Source organism: Phyllobates terribilis, unplaced genomic scaffold (assembly GCF_046119375.1).
Source record: "Phyllobates terribilis strain yellow unplaced genomic scaffold, ASM4611937v1 Scaffold_2__4_contigs__length_985480577, whole genome shotgun sequence".
Classification (NCBI taxonomy): Eukaryota; Metazoa; Chordata; class Amphibia; order Anura; family Dendrobatidae; genus Phyllobates; species Phyllobates terribilis.
Window position 1 is genome coordinate 976,130,234 of NW_027362762.1, and position 16,120 is coordinate 976,146,353.

A 16,120-nucleotide genomic window follows, 5' to 3' on the forward strand; every position below is an offset into this window, starting at 1 on the left:
CCCCACATTCTACAGCTCCTACACCTCCTCATCCTCCTCCTCTTCAGCATCCATCTCCGAAATGACCACATCATTCGCAAGCTGGAAGCACTGAAGAGTTTCCACCTTCCAGCTCACCAACTGATCTGCGATGTGCCTACCCCTTGGAACTCTACACTGCAGATGTTGGGAAGGATTTGTGAGTAGAAGAGGGCAGTTGTTGAGTACCAGCATCAACAAGGCCGTCGGTATTCAGTTCAGACTCCACACGTAAAATCTCTGGAGTGGACATGGATGTCAGACATATGTGCCATCCTCCAAAACTTTGAGGACTCCACCAAGATGGTGAGCGGCGATGACGCCATAATTATCTTCACCATCCCGCTTCTCTGTCTACTGAAACGCTCTCTGCTCTCAATTAAAGAGGAGGCATTGCAGGCGGAGCACGATGAGATGGAGCAAGGAACCATACAGGGTGATTACACACAGCCAAGCCTCATCTCATCCCAATGTGGATTGGGTGACAATGAGGAGGAGGAGGAGGAAGAGCAGGAGCTAGTTTCCTGACTATAGACTGTACTAGTGCTGCCAGTGGAATTATAACCGATAGGCTTATCCGCCTGTCAACTGAAAATGCTGACAGGCTGACTCTTATAAAAATGAACAAGGGCTGGATTGGGCCAGACTTCTCAACAACACTGGATGATAGTGTAGCACCCTGAGGACTCGGCTGCTACAGGGGTATTGCACCTCACTCCAGAGGTGTGGTATTCCACTCCCGGGTAAGGATGGAGTGTGGGACTGAGCTCAGTAGGCTGCATGCACTACATACATCCCATTTCCGGGGGACAGAACTACGGTACTCCCACCAGTATATGTGCAGGTACGACAGCGTCTGTCCCTGGCTGGAGTGGGAGGGGGGTGGAACATCCCAGTAGTGTAGGGGCAGATAGGGGGAGTAGTCTGGGTAAAGCTAGGAGCTCATTGGGTGCTAGTCACCTGGGCTCACACATAGAGGGAGTATATATGGTGGGCACCATCTTAGGACAGGGTCTTTTTAGCCTGAGGAGCAGAGCAGAGGAGTTCAGCCAGGAGGGCTGACAGGGAGCTGTGGCTCCGGCTGGGCCCAGCTCCAGAGCTAAGCCTGCAGAGGAGAGAGGAGAAAGAAGGACCCAGAGAGAAAGACAGAGGGAACCCCAAGAACCCAGAAACAGACCAGAAAGGGTGAAGGGTTGGCGGACACGGGTACCGGAACCCGAACTGGTGGAGGCCACTTATCCTCAGCCAGGAACCGGAGGTCGTGGTCAAGATTTGCCACGACCCTCACCAAATCCACCAGAAAGGCACACCAAGCATAGGGTCAGGGAACCCAGAGGAGGTTTGACCACTAAGAGACCCGAGGGAGCCGGCCAAAGGTGGATCCCTGGTGGGAACGGCCAGAGACAGAGAGAGAGAAGGGAGCTCAGGACCACGCTTCAGAACTGCCTGGGGGTTAGCCGAGTCCAGGACCTGGTGGACGCAGCACGGCTCGGGTGGTCACTCAAGGCCAGAGTGACTGAGAGAACACTTGTGAGTAAAACCCCTGAAACTGCATCTCCTGACTCTGACTCTTCTTACTGACCGTCACAACCCCCATCATCTTCACCTGCTGCCCTGAGGCCATACCCCTCCCGTTGGGGGTTATACCATCATCGCTGCACCCATACCACCGGCCTCAGCGGACTGTTCTGCAGCGGCGGCTGCAAAGCCGCACTCAACGGGTGGCGTAGTCGACATCCAAGTTAACATCTACTGCCATAGACTGCCACTTAGTTTGACACCCTGGGCACGGACCGGGTCACCGCCACAAGGACTACTACCCCTATCCAGATCCGGCTCCGGGTATCCCCTGAACATGGCCCAGGGGGTGCGTCAATTTTGGCGTAGTCGGCAGGATCACGTGCCCGCAACCATCGGGTACTGCGTGCCTGAAGAAAAGTTCGCATTTACCTCAAAAAGAAGTCTCCCGCCAGTTCCGGAGGGTCCCCGCCATTGGACGCCATCTCGGATCGGTTCCCGCCATTTGCCCGTCATCTGCAGTCTTTTCCCGCCATCTGCAGTGTTTCCCGCCACTGGGAGACGATTCCCGCCATCTGAGAAGATTTCCCGCCCTGGCAGAGCGGACGCCATTATGGGCGTGCCAGAGGGTGGTAAGAGACGACCTCCCATCGTGGGCCAGGACCAAGAATGGCGCCAAAAACGAAGACCGCCCCCACCAGCAGAGGCTGCGATGCTAGCGATGTCCATCAGCGTGGGGGGTCTGCCCCTGGAACTGACAATCACCAAGTTGCCCGAGGACCGCCCTCAATGGGGGCGGAGACAGAACAAAAGAGAGAAGATGGGAGCAGCTTGGAGAAGTCTGGAGGAGCCGTACCCGGAGATGGAGGGAGAGGCAGGCAGCACCGACCCTGTGGTCAGGAGCCTGATGCAAGCAACCACCCCACAAGACCTGGTGGAGATCCTGGCACAGCTTCCCCGAGACCGGGAGCGTGCACAGACCGCGCTGGAGGGCCTCGCACGGAGGATGGCCCAAGTGCAGCGAGAAACGCTGATGGAGTGGAGCAGGGAGATGGCCCAGCAGGCTGGAACCCGCCAGCGGAGCACACCACCCGCAACGAGGAGCACGCCTGCCCCTGAAGAGGATGCAGAAGGGACGGAGGCCGGAGACGACGCCGCAGAGGGAGCTGAAGAGACGGAGGCAAGTAAAGGGGACGTTACTACCCCGAGCCCAGCCACCGTAAGCCTACCCCCACTCCCCGTCGCAGAGCCCGAAGTCCCACTGATCGTGCCCGTTGCCGCACCGCTACCGCTCCAGACTAGGCCCCAAGCAGGAGCCGCGACCACGCCCCCTGTGACGTCACGCGCCTCAGCCCTGAGCGCGGCCAAGCAGGAGACGCCACCGGCCTGGTCGCAAGGCCGAGGGCCCCCGGGCGCCGCCGTCTTCACGGTGCCCTTTACCTTCAGGGTACCCCAAGCCTGGTCGCAAGGCCTAGTGATCCCGGGCGTCGCTGCCACCACCGCGCCCTCAACTTCCACTGTGCCGCACCTGGGTGAAGACTTGTTTGCCCAGCACACTTGCCCGGATGGGCAGCCCTTTGCGTGGCCACCGGAGTACCACCATTCCCGACTCCGGAAAGAAAGACCCCTGGTTGAGCCCCTAATCCCGGTTCCGGCGCCCGTCAAGATGACCCCGCTCTCGTTAGAGGAGGCGCAGTTTGAGTGGGACCCCGCAGGAGGAGACCTCATCGGGTTCACTCAAGAGACCCGGGCGGCTGCAACTGAGCGTGCGGAGTGCTGCCGCCAGCAGTTGAAAATCTTTGAGCGAGAACGGAGAGCGAGACGGGTCCGCGAGGAGCGGCTGCAAGTAAAGAGTGCAGAACAAAAGAGCCGGACCCGAAGGAACCCCCGTGCAGCCCACGGTCCCCGTGCCACCGGGACTGTAATCAAATTCCAACTGCAGCACGGTTGGGGCTTCATCAGAGATCATCACACCCCCGGCGACGTCTTCGTGACCAGAAGAGATGTCGAGTCCCACCTACCGGAGGGACACAGAGGTCGTGACCTTTACCTGGGTGATGAGGTCACCTTCACCCGGCACCAATGTGCCAAAGGACCCTATGCCCTTCATGTACACCGACTGACAGAGAAAGAGCTGAGGTGTCAGGAGGAGCAAGAGGACCCGGACGGGTCTGAAGGGTACACGGAGGAAGGAGCTGGAGGACGTCGCCACTGATGTACAGTAGGAGCACTGTAAATAGTTACCCGTGAAGGTACAATAACTGTTACCATTATAGTCCCCGTTGGGACCAGTGAACTGTTCCAGTGTGTCCCATCTCCCCACAGGCTGAGGACTGTGAGCAGCCATCCCCTTTTCCCACTGGCCGAGGACTGAGAGCGGCCATATCCCTTGTATATAGTTGCGCTTCCTAAAGTGCCCCCTACCGGTTTTATAGGAAACTGTTTTTTCTAGCAGAGACTGTGGCACTTACCTGGTCACAATTTGCACAAGTGGCCAGAGGTCAAAAATGTTGTATATGAAAAGTTTTATTATGATGAAAGAGTTAATATTATTTTATGATGTGTCCGTAACATTTTAAAAGAGAAGTACCTCCCATAAAGGGATGATTGAAGGTTACTGTTTATATATTTTATATGTAGTGCACTTTAAAAAGCTTGTATGTTTTATGTTTTTGCTCTTTTACAGCCCGAGGACGTGCTGTGATTTACCAGGGGGGAATGTAGCACCCTGAGGACTCGGCTGCTACAGGGGTATTGCACCTCACTCCAGAGGTGTGGTATTCCACTCCCGGGTAAGGATGGAGTGTGGGACTGAGCTCAGTAGGCTGCATGCACTACATACATCCCATTTCCGGGGGACAGAACTACGGTACTCCCACCAGTATATGTGCAGGTACGACAGCGTCTGTCCCTGGCTGGAGTGGGAGGGGGGTGGAACATCCCAGTAGTGTAGGGGCAGATAGGGGGAGTAGTCTGGGTAAAGCTAGGAGCTCATTGGGTGCTAGTCACCTGGGCTCACACATAAAGGGAGTATATATGGTGGGCACCATCTTAGGACAGGGTCTTTTTAGCCTGAGGAGCAGAGCAGAGGAGTTCAGCCAGGAGGGCTGACAGGGAGCTGTGGCTCCGGCTGGGCCCAGCTCCAGAGCTAAGCCTGCAGAGGAGAGAGGAGAAAGAAGGACCCAGAGAGAAAGACAGAGGGAACCCCAAGAACCCAGAAACAGACCAGAAAGAGTGAAGGGTTGGCGGACACGGGTACCGGAACCCGAACTGGTGGAGGCCACTTATCCTCAGCCAGGAACCGGAGGTCGTGGTCAAGATTTGCCACGACCCTCACCAAATCCACCAGAAAGGCACACCAAGCATAGGGTCAGGGAACCCAGAGGAGGTTTGACCACTAAGAGACCCGAGGGAGCCGGCCAAAGGTGGATCCCTGGTGGGAACGGCCAGAGACAGAGAGAGAGAAGGGAGCTCAGGACCACGCTTCAGAACTGCCTGGGGGTTAGCCGAGTCCAGGACCTGGTGGACGCAGCACAGCTCGGGTGGTCACTCAAGGCCAGAGTGACTGAGAGAACACTTGTGAGTAAAACCCCTGAAACTGCATCTCCTGACTCTGACTCTTCTTACTGACCGTCACAACCCCCATCATCTTCACCTGCTGCCCTGAGGCCATACCCCTCCCGTTGGGGGTTATACCATCATCGCTGCACCCATACCACCGGCCTCAGCGGACTGTTCTGCAGCGGCGGCTGCAAAGCCGCACTCAACGGGTGGCGTAGTCGACATCCAAGTTAACATCTACTGCCATAGACTGCCACTTAGTTTGACACCCTGGGCACGGACCGGGTCACCGCCACAAGGACTACTACCCCTATCCAGATCCGGCTCCGGGTATCCCCTGAACATGGCCCAGGGGGTGCGTCAATAGCAGCGTAACATAAACTCAAAACCAGTCTTTTTTGGGGAGGTCTAACTCTATCCCCATGCACCTCTGTCTTCACACCCAGACATGGGTATACGCTTCCTGATTTTGTCTATTTGCTCTTGTGCTTCTCCTTCTCCTCATCCTCATCCTCCTTCACCATATCACCACCATATCTACCATATCAACATATCTATCTTTTGCAAGGGGCATTGGAGTTCCTCAAAATTTTTGGCAGCCGTTGCTTCACTGCATAAGCACACACTATGGGAGACCCACTACCTAATAATGGGAACATTGTTTTTAGGAGGCTCTCTGACCTCTACGTCTTTTGCAAGGGGCATTGGAGTGCCTCCAAATTTTTGTCAGCCCTTGCAGTAACTGCATACGCAATAACAGTAAAGGAGACCCACTCGTTAATAATAGGAACAACAAAGCATAGCCGGCTGATGGCTCTCTAACAATAGCGAGGGCCGACTGCTGGCCCTTTAAGAATAGTAAGGGCCGACTGCTGGCCCTTTAAGAATAGGCTTTGTGACTTTCAGAGTCCCTCCATCATAAATGAAACAGAATGTGTCTGATGATGTGTCACACACCACATTGCCAGATAAGATTGTAAAATGTTAAAATGACATTTCCCGGTCTTAAAAAATAACGTAAAAAAAAAAAAAAACAGTACGATCTTTCTTTAGTATAAAAACCAGAGTTGCCAATGTAACCTCAATGCAATCACATTGTTCAGCTCCTGCACCTCCTCCTCCATCTCCGAAATGACCACATCAGTCACAAGCTGACAGCACTGCAGCACTGCCTTGGCCAAGCAGCAACAGGCTGTGCTGAAGATAACATGCTTTATGCTTAGGTGACAAACCGCCCAGAGCTGCAGAGTTGTTGAAAGCTGTAACACAGCAGCCTGATCTGTGGCTCTCAACGCTGAACATACAGCCAGGCATGGTCATGTGTGACAATGGGCGGAACCTGGTGATGGATAAATGACAGCCGGGGTAGATACGGTTTCCCTCTATGCCAGTCCTTTCACCGAGCTAAAGAATATGGCTGTGGTGAAATACAACTCTCAGCAAAAAAAGCTGTGGACTGGCTCCGTACCGTCCCTGGCCACATTCACCTGTCCACGTGTTTGTGGTTAAGCGGTCCTTCCCGGTAAGTGCAGTGGCGAGGGCACGGGTAATGTTGTAGTACCCATGCTTGTGGAAGGCGGAAGCGATACCGGGAAATATAGTGGCTGCTGGGGACCGAGTATGGACACCCAGCCGCCGCCGGCATGAGGTTGTGAAAATCTTCCGCCTCCACGAGCCTAAAAGGCCACATTTCAAGTGCAAGCAGCTGTCAAAAATTTGGCAGTATAGTATTGCAGCCTGAGGGTGGGTGGGTGGCTGGCTGCATACTTGCGCTTGCATTCCAAGGAATGGGGTAGGGACAACTGAACGCTGCACTGGGACAAGGACGTGGACGATGATTGTTGCAAGTCTGCAACGACAGGTGCATGGCGGGAGGCATCTTCGCATGCGCCAAGGATCACTTATGATGGGCACACTTTTAGGCAGTGACCTGGGTGTCAGAGATGCTTCCAGGGGTCTTCCCCATGCTGTCCCCATGTCTTTTCAGCACTGTATGCATGTGTCACACAGCACATGGCCAGATAAGATTGTAAGATGTTAAAATGACATTTCCTGGTGAATGTATTTGTCTTGGTTGAAAGCAATGCAAAAGTGCAAAAACGCATCAAAAACGCAACGTGTGAACATAGCCCTAGGCGTGGAGGAGTATTTTTGGTTTTGGTTATTTATTTTCCCTTATATACAAGTCATTACTCTGGAAAGGATGTTCCTTAACATATTTCCAAGGAAAATCCATTTTGGTTTTGTTTTTGTATGTTTTATTGTGAGTCCGTAAAAGTGGCGTAATACTCTGACAACGTTGCCGTAAAAATGAAATCCTTAGAACAATGGTGGAGTCGCATTTATTCACCATTTCACCACGTCTGAAACCTTCCTGCACTTTTTCGGCACATTGTAAGGTAAAAATAATGGAGTCATTCAAAACCACAACTTGTCCTGAAAAAAAGACAAGTCTGATCCGGCGAATGCAAAGGGAAAATAAAAAGTTACAGCTCTTGAAGGAAAAAATGAAAGCACAAAAGTAAGAAAAAAAAAATCTCCCAGGAGGGAAGGGGTTAAAGAGTCATGCAGCTGCGATGGCGCCGATCCCTACTCACCACCCAGGCAGGGAAGTAATTCTGTGTCGGACCGTAGGATGTAAGTTCCCCCACACGAGCCCTTCCCGTCGACGCTCCTCGTGGGCGGGTGGTCTTCTCCGATCTGTAACTCCTTCTTCCTGTGACGACCGGCACTGACGCTGGGGGCACCGCACGGACCTGAGAGCAGAGAGGCCGCCATCAGCAGGGAGCAGGATCAGACACAAGTCACACTGGGATCCGACAGCTTCATTGTAACAGAATGGTAAATGTGAAAAACTAAGATGGACACTTTATTTCTGCAGCAAATGTAAAGGAAACATTTCACAAAACAACAGAATTTATCGACTTTTCTATTTTTTCAGTTACTCATTAGGCTGAATGTTCCCAAGATGGGACCACCGACAAATACAAGTCATCCCGGAAAGACCCTCAAAAAGGAACGTGAGTTACTACTGTCTGTGAGCTGCAGGTGGGCACGGACGCCAGGGGATGACTGATAACTGACCGCAGCGCTCCTCCCCCCATCACAGTGACTATCCTCTTCCCATCACAGTGACTATCCTCCTCCCATCACAGTGACTATCCTCCTCCCATCACAGTGACTATCCTCCTCCTCTTCCCATCACAGTGACTATCCTCCTCCCATCACAGTGACTATCCTCCTCCCATCACAGTGACTATCCTCCTCCTCCTCCCATCACAGTGACTATCCTCCTCCTCCCATCACAGTGACTATCCTCCTCCCATCACAGTGACTATCCTCCTCCCATCACAGTGACTATCCTCCTCCTCCTCCCATCACAGTGACTATCCTCCTCCCATCACTGTGACTATCCTCCTCCTCCCATCACAGTGACTATCCTCCTCCTCCTCCCATCACAGTGATTATCCTCTTACTATATCACAGTGATCATCCTCCTCCTCCCATCACAGTGACTATCCTCCTCCTCCTCCCATCACAGTGACTATCCTCCTCCTCCCATCACAGTGACTATCCTCCTCCCATCACTGTGACTATCCTCCTCCTCCCATCACAGTGACTATCCTCCTCCCATCACAGTGACTATCCTCCTCCTCCCATCACAGTGATCATCCTCCTCCTCCCATCACAGTGATCATCCTCCTCCTCCCATCACAGTGACTATCCTCCTACCATCACAGTGACTATCCTCCTCCTCCCATCACAGTGACTATCCTCCTCCTCCCATCACAGTGACTATCCTCCTCCTCCTCCCATCACAGTGATCATCCTCCTCCTCCCATCACAGTGACTATCCTCCTCCCATCACAGTGACTATCCTCCTCCTCCCATCACAGTGATCATCCTCCTCCTCCCATCACAGTGACTATCCTCCTCCCATCACTGTGACTATCCTCCTCCTCCCATCACAGTGACTATCCTCCTCCTCCTCCCATCACAGTGATTATCCTCTTACTATATCACAGTGATCATCCTCCTCCTCCCATCACAGTGACTATCCTCCTCCTCCTCCCATCACAGTGACTATCCTCCTCCTCCCATCACAGTGACTATCCTCCTCCCATCACTGTGACTATCCTCCTCCTCCCATCACAGTGACTATCCTCCTCCCATCACAGTGACTATCCTCCTCCTCCCATCACAGTGATCATCCTCCTCCTCCCATCACAGTGACTATCCTCCTACCATCACAGTGACTATCCTCCTCCTCCCATCACAGTGACTATCCTCCTCCTCCTCCCATCACAGTGACTATCCTCCTCCTCCCATCACAGTGACTATCCTCCTCCTCCTCCCATCACAGTGATCATCCTCCTCCTCCCATCACAGTGACTATCCTCCTCCCATCACAGTGACTATCCTCCGCCTCCCATCACAGTGATCATCCTCCTCCTCCCATCACAGTGACTATCCTCCTACCATCACAGTGACTATCCTCCTCCTCCCATCACAGTGACTATCCTCCTCCTCCTCCTCCCATCACAGTGACTATCCTCCTCCTCCCATCACAGTGACTATCCTCCTCCTCCCATCACAGTGACTATCCTCCTCCTCCCATCACAGTGACTATCCTCCTCCTCCCATCACTGTGACTATCCTCCTCCTCCTCCCATCACAGTGACTATCCTCCTCCTCCCATCACAGTGACTATCCTCCTCCTCCCATCACAGTGACTATCCTCCTCCTCCCATCACTGTGACTATCCTCCTCCTCCTCCCATCACAGTGACTATCCTCCTCCTCCTCCCATCACAGTGACTATCCTCCTCCTCCCATCACAGTGACTATCCTCCTCCCATCACAGTGACTATCCTCCTCCCATCACAGTGACTATCCTCCTCCTCCTCCCATCACAGTGACTATCCTCCTCCCATCACTGTGACTATCCTCCTCCTCCCATCACAGTGACTATCCTCCTCCTCCTCCCATCACAGTGATTATCCTCTTACTATATCACAGTGATCATCCTCCTCCTCCCATCACAGTGACTATCCTCCTCCTCCTCCCATCACAGTGACTATCCTCCTCCTCCCATCACAGTGACTATCCTCCTCCCATCACTGTGACTATCCTCCTCCTCCCATCACAGTGACTATCCTCCTCCCATCACAGTGACTATCCTCCTCCTCCCATCACAGTGATCATCCTCCTCCTCCCATCACAGTGACTATCCTCCTACCATCACAGTGACTATCCTCCTCCTCCCATCACAGTGACTATCCTCCGCCTCCTCCCATCACAGTGACTATCCTCCTCCTCCCATCACAGTGACTATCCTCCTCCTCCTCCCATCACAGTGATCATCCTCCTCCTCCCATCACAGTGACTATCCTCCTCCCATCACAGTGACTATCCTCCTCCTCCCATCACAGTGATCATCCTCCTCCTCCCATCACAGTGACTATCCTCCTACCATCACAGTGACTATCCTCCTCCTCCCATCACAGTGACTATCCTCCTCCTCCTCCCATCACAGTGACTATCCTCCTCCTCCCATCACAGTGACTATCCTCCTCCTCCCATCACAGTGACTATCCTCCTCCTCCCATCACTGTGACTATCCTCCTCCTCCTCCCATCACAGTGACTATCCTCCTCCTCCCATCACAGTGACTATCCTCCTCCTCCCATCACAGTGACTATCCTCCTCCTCCCATCACAGTGACTATCCTCCTCCTCCCATCAGAGTGACTATCCTCCTCCTCCCATCACAGTGATCATCCTCCTCCTCCCCTCACAGTGACTATCCTCCTCCCGTCACTGTTACTATCCTCCTCCTCCTCCTCCCATCACAGTGACTATCCTCCTCCTCCCATCACTGTGACTATCCTCCTCCTCCTCCCATCACAGTGACTATCCTCCTCCTCCCATCACAGTGACTATCCTCCTCCTCCCATCACAGTGACTATCCTCCTCCTCCCATCACAGTGACTATCCTCCTCCTCCCATCACTGTGACTATCCTCCTCCTCCTCCCATCACAGTGACTATCCTCCTCCTCCCATCACAGTGACTATCCTCCTCCTCCCATCACAGTGACTATCCTCCTCCTCCCATCAGAGTGACTATCCTCCTCCTCCCATCACAGTGATCATCCTCCTCCTCCCCTCACAGTGACTATCCTCCTCCCATCACTGTTACTATCCTCCTCCTCCTCCCATCACAGTGACTATCCTCCTCCTCCCATCACAGTGACTATCCTCCTCCTCCCATCACAGTGACTATCCTCCTCCTCCCATCACAGTGATTATCCTCCTCCTCCCATCACAGTAATCATCCTCCTCCTCCCATCACTGTGACTATCCTCCTCCTCCTCCCATCACAGTGACTATCCTCCTCCTCCTCCCATCACAGTGATTATCCTATTACTATATCACAGTGACTATCCTCCTCCTCCTCCTATAACAGTGACTATCCTCCTCCTCCCATCACTGTGACTATCCTCCTCCTCCCATCACAGTGACTACCCTCCTCCTCCCATCACAGTGACTATCCTCCTCCTCCTCCCATAACAGTGACTATCCTCCTCCCATCACTGTGACTATCCTCCTCCTCCTCCCATCACAGTGATCATCCTCTTACTATATCACAGTGACTATCCTCCTCCACCTCCCATCACAGTGACTATCCTCCTCCCATCACAGTGATCCTCCTCCTCCCATCACAGTGACTATCTTCCTCCTCCCATCACAGTGATCTTCCTCCTCCTCCCATCACAGTAACTATCTTCCTCCTCCCATAACAGTGACTATCCTCCTCCTCCTCCCATCACAGTGACTATCCTCCTCCTCCCATCGCAGTGACTATTCTCCTCCTCCTCCCATCACAATGACTATCCTCCTCCCATCACCGTGATCATTCTCCTTCTCCCATCACTGTGACTATTCTCCTACTCCTCCCATCACAGTGACTATCCTCCTCCTCCCATCACAGTGACTATCCTCCTCCTCCCATCACAGTGATTATCCTACTACTATATCACAATCACTATCCTCCTGCGGCCATCACAGTGACCTCCTCCCATCACAGTGACTATCCTATTACTATATCACAGTAACTATTCTCCTCCTCCTCCCACACAGTGACTATCTTCCTCCTCCTCCCATCACAGTGATTATCTTATTACTATATCGCAGTGACTATCCTCCTCCTCCCATCACAATGACTATCCTTCCCCTCCCATCACAGTGACTATCCTCCTCCTCCTCTCATCACAGTGATTATCCTTCTCCTCCTATCACAGTGACTATCCTCCTCCCATCACAGGGACTATCCTCCTCCTCCCATCACAGTGACTATCCTCCTCCTCCTCCCATCAGTGATTATCCTCTTACTTTATCACTGTGACTATCCTCCTCCTCCCATCAGTGATTATCCTCTTACTTTATCGCAGTGACTATCCTCCTCCTCCCATCAGTGATTATCCTATTACTTTATCACAGTGACTATCCTCCTCCTCCTCCTCCCATCAGTGATTATCCTCTTACTTTATCACCGTGACTATCCTCCTCCTCCTCCTATCAGTGATTATCCACTTACTTTATCACAGTGACTATCCTCCTCCTCCCATCACAGTGATCCTCTTCCCATCACAGTGATCATCATCCTCCTCCCATCACAGTGACCATCCTCCTCCTCCTCCCATCACAGTGATCATCCTCTTCCTCCCATCACAGTGACTATCCTCCTCCTCCCATCACAGTGACTATCTTCCTCCTCCTCCTATCACAGTGACTATCCTGCTCCTCCTCCCATCACAGTGATTATCCTCTTACTATATCACAGTGACCATCCTCCTCCTCCTCCCATCACAGTGACTATCCTCCTCCTATCACAGTGATCATCCTCATCCTCCCATCACAGTGACTATCCTCCTCCTCCCATTACAGTGATCCTGCTCCTCCCATCACAGTGATCATCATCCTCCTCCCATCACAGTGACTATCCTCCTCCTCCCATCACAGTGACTATCCTCCTCCTCCTCTCATCACAGTGATTATCCTCTTACTATATCACAGTGACTATCCTCCTCCCATCACAGTGATCATCCTCCTCCTTCCATCACAGTGACTATGCTCCTCCTCCTGCCATCAGTGACTATCCTCCTTCTCCCATCACAGTGATTATCCTCCTCCCATCACAGTGATCATCCTCCTCCTCCCATCACAGTGATTATCCTCTTACTATATCACAGTGACTATCCTCCTCCACCTCCCATCACAGTGACTATCCTCCTCCCATCACAGTGATCCTCCTCCTCCCATCACAGTGACTATCCTCCTCCTCCCATCACAGTGATCTTCCTCCTCCTCCCATCACAGTAACTATCTTCCTCCTCCCATAACAGTGACTATCCTCCTCCTCCTCCCATCACAGTGACTATCCTCCTCCTCCCATCGCAGTGACTATTCTCCTCCTCCTCCCATCACAATGACTATCCTCCTCCCATTACCGTGATCATTCTCCTTCTCCCATCACTGTGACTATTCTCCTACTCCTCCCATCACAGTGACTATCCTCCTCCTCCCATCACAGTGACTATCCTCCTCCTCCCATCACAGTGATTATCCTACTACTATATCACAATCACTATCCTCCTGCGGCCATCACAGTGACCTCCTCCCATCACAGTGACTATCCTATTACTATATCACAGTAACTATTCTCCTCCTCCTCCCACACAGTGACTATCTTCCTCCTCCTCCCATCACAGTGATTATCTTATTACTATATTGCAGTGACTATCCTCCTCCTCCCATCACAATGACTATCCTTCCCCTCCCATCACAGTGACTATCCTCCTCCTCCCATCACAGTGATCATCCTCCTCCTCCCATCACAGTGACTATGCTCCTCCTCCTGCCATCAGTGACTATCCTCCTTCTCCCATCACAGTGATTATCCTCCTCCCATCACAGTGATCATCCTCCTCCTCCCATCACAGTGATTATCCTCTTACTATATCACAGTGACTATCCTCCTCCACCTCCCATCACAGTGACTATCCTCCTCCCATCACAGTGATCCTCCTCCTCCCATTACAGTGACTATCCTCCTCCTCCCATCACAGTGATCTTCCTCCTCCTCCCATCACAGTAACTATCTTCCTCCTCCCATAACAGTGACTATCCTCCTCCTCCTCCCATCACAGTGACTATCCTCCTCCTCCCATCGCAGTTACTATTCTCCTCCTCCTCCCATGACAGTGACTATCCTCCTCCCATTACCGTGATCATTCTCCTTCTCCCATCACTGTGACTATTCTCCTACTCCTCCCATCACAGTGACTATCCTCCTCCTCCCATCACAGTGACTATCCTCCTCCTCTCATCACAGTGATTATCCTACTACTATATCACAATCACTATCCTCCTGCGGCCATCACAGTGACCTCCTCCCATCACAGTGACTATCCTATTACTATATCACAGTAACTATTCTCCTCCTCCTCCCACACATTGACTATCTTCCTCCTCCTCCCATCACAGTGATTATCTTATTACTATATCGCAGTGACTATCCTCCTCCTCCCATCACAATGACTATACTTCCCCTCCCATCACAGCGACTATCCTCCTCCTCCCATCACAGTGACTATCCTCCTCCTCCTCTCATCACAGTGATTATCCTTCTCCTCCTATCACAGTGACTATCCTCCCATCACAGTCACTATCCTCCTCCTCCCATCACAATGACTATCCACCTCCTCCTCCCATCAGTGATTATCCTCTTACTTTATCACTTTGACTATCCTCCTCCTCCCATCAGTGATTATCCTCTTACTTTATCGCAGTGACTATCCTCCTCCTCCTCCCATCAGTGATTATCCTCTTACTTTATCACCATGACTATCCTCCTCATCCTCCTATCAGTGATTATCCTCTTACTTTATCACCGTGACTATCCTCCTCCTCCTCCTATCAGTGATTATCCTCTTACTTTATCACTGTGACAATCCTCCTCCTCCCATCAGTGATTATCCTCTTACTTTATCGCAGTGACTATCCTCCTCCTCCCATCAGTGATTATCCTATTACTTTATCACAGTGACTATCCTCCTCCCATCAGTGATTATCCTCTTACTTTATCACCGTGACTATCCTCCTCCTCCTCCTATCAGTGATTATCCACTTACTTTATCACAGTGACTATCCTCCTCCTCCCATCAGTGATTATCCTCTTACTTTATCACAGTGACTATCCTCCTCCTCCCATCAGTGATTATTCTCTTACTTTATCACAGTGACTATCCTCCTCCTCCTCTCATCAGTGATTATCCTCCTCCTCCTATCACAGTGACTATCCTCCTTCTCCTCCCATCACAGTGACTATCCTACTCCTCCCATCACAGTGACTATCCTCCTCCTCCTCCCATCACAGTGACTGTCCTCCTCCTCCCATCAGTGATTATCCTCTTACTTTATCACAGTGACTATCCTCCTCCTCCTCCCATCAGTGATTATCCTCTTACTTTATCACAGTGACTATCCTCCTCCTCCTCCCATCAGTGATTATCCTCTTACTTTATCACAGTGACTATCCTCCTCCTCCTCCCATCAGTGATTATCCTCTTATTTTATCACAGTGACTATCCTCCTCCACCCATCAGTGATTATCCTCTTACTTTATCACAGTGACTATCCTCCTCCTCCTCCCATCAGTGATTATCCTCTTACTTTATCACAGTGACTATCCTCCTCCTCCCATCAGTGATTATCCTCTTACTTTATCACAGTGACTATCCTCCTCCTCCTCCCATCAGTGATTATCCTCTTACTTTATCACAGTGACTATCCTCCTCCTCCTCCCATCAGTGATTATCCTCTTACTTTATCACAGTGACTATCCTCCTCCTCCTCCCATCAGTGATTATCCTCTTACTTTATCAGTGACTATCCTCCTCCTCCTCCCATCAGTGATTATCCTCTTACTTTATCACAGTGACTATCCTCCTCCTCCTCCCATC

General features: G+C 51.8%; 1 protein-coding gene across 4 annotated transcripts in view; it reads right to left on the bottom strand.

Annotated features, from left to right (window-relative positions):
* Positions 1 to 16,120, bottom strand: part of LOC141241266 (lymphocyte function-associated antigen 3-like) — a 98,964-nt gene that overhangs the window by 27,267 nt on the left and 55,577 nt on the right. For all 4 annotated transcript variants that reach the window (XM_073668745.1, XM_073668742.1, XM_073668744.1 and 1 more), the window contains one exon: positions 7,695 to 7,853. In XM_073668745.1, coding sequence (XP_073524846.1) covers positions 7,695 to 7,853 — 159 coding nt within the window. The remainder of the gene's footprint in view (positions 1 to 7,694; positions 7,854 to 16,120) is intronic.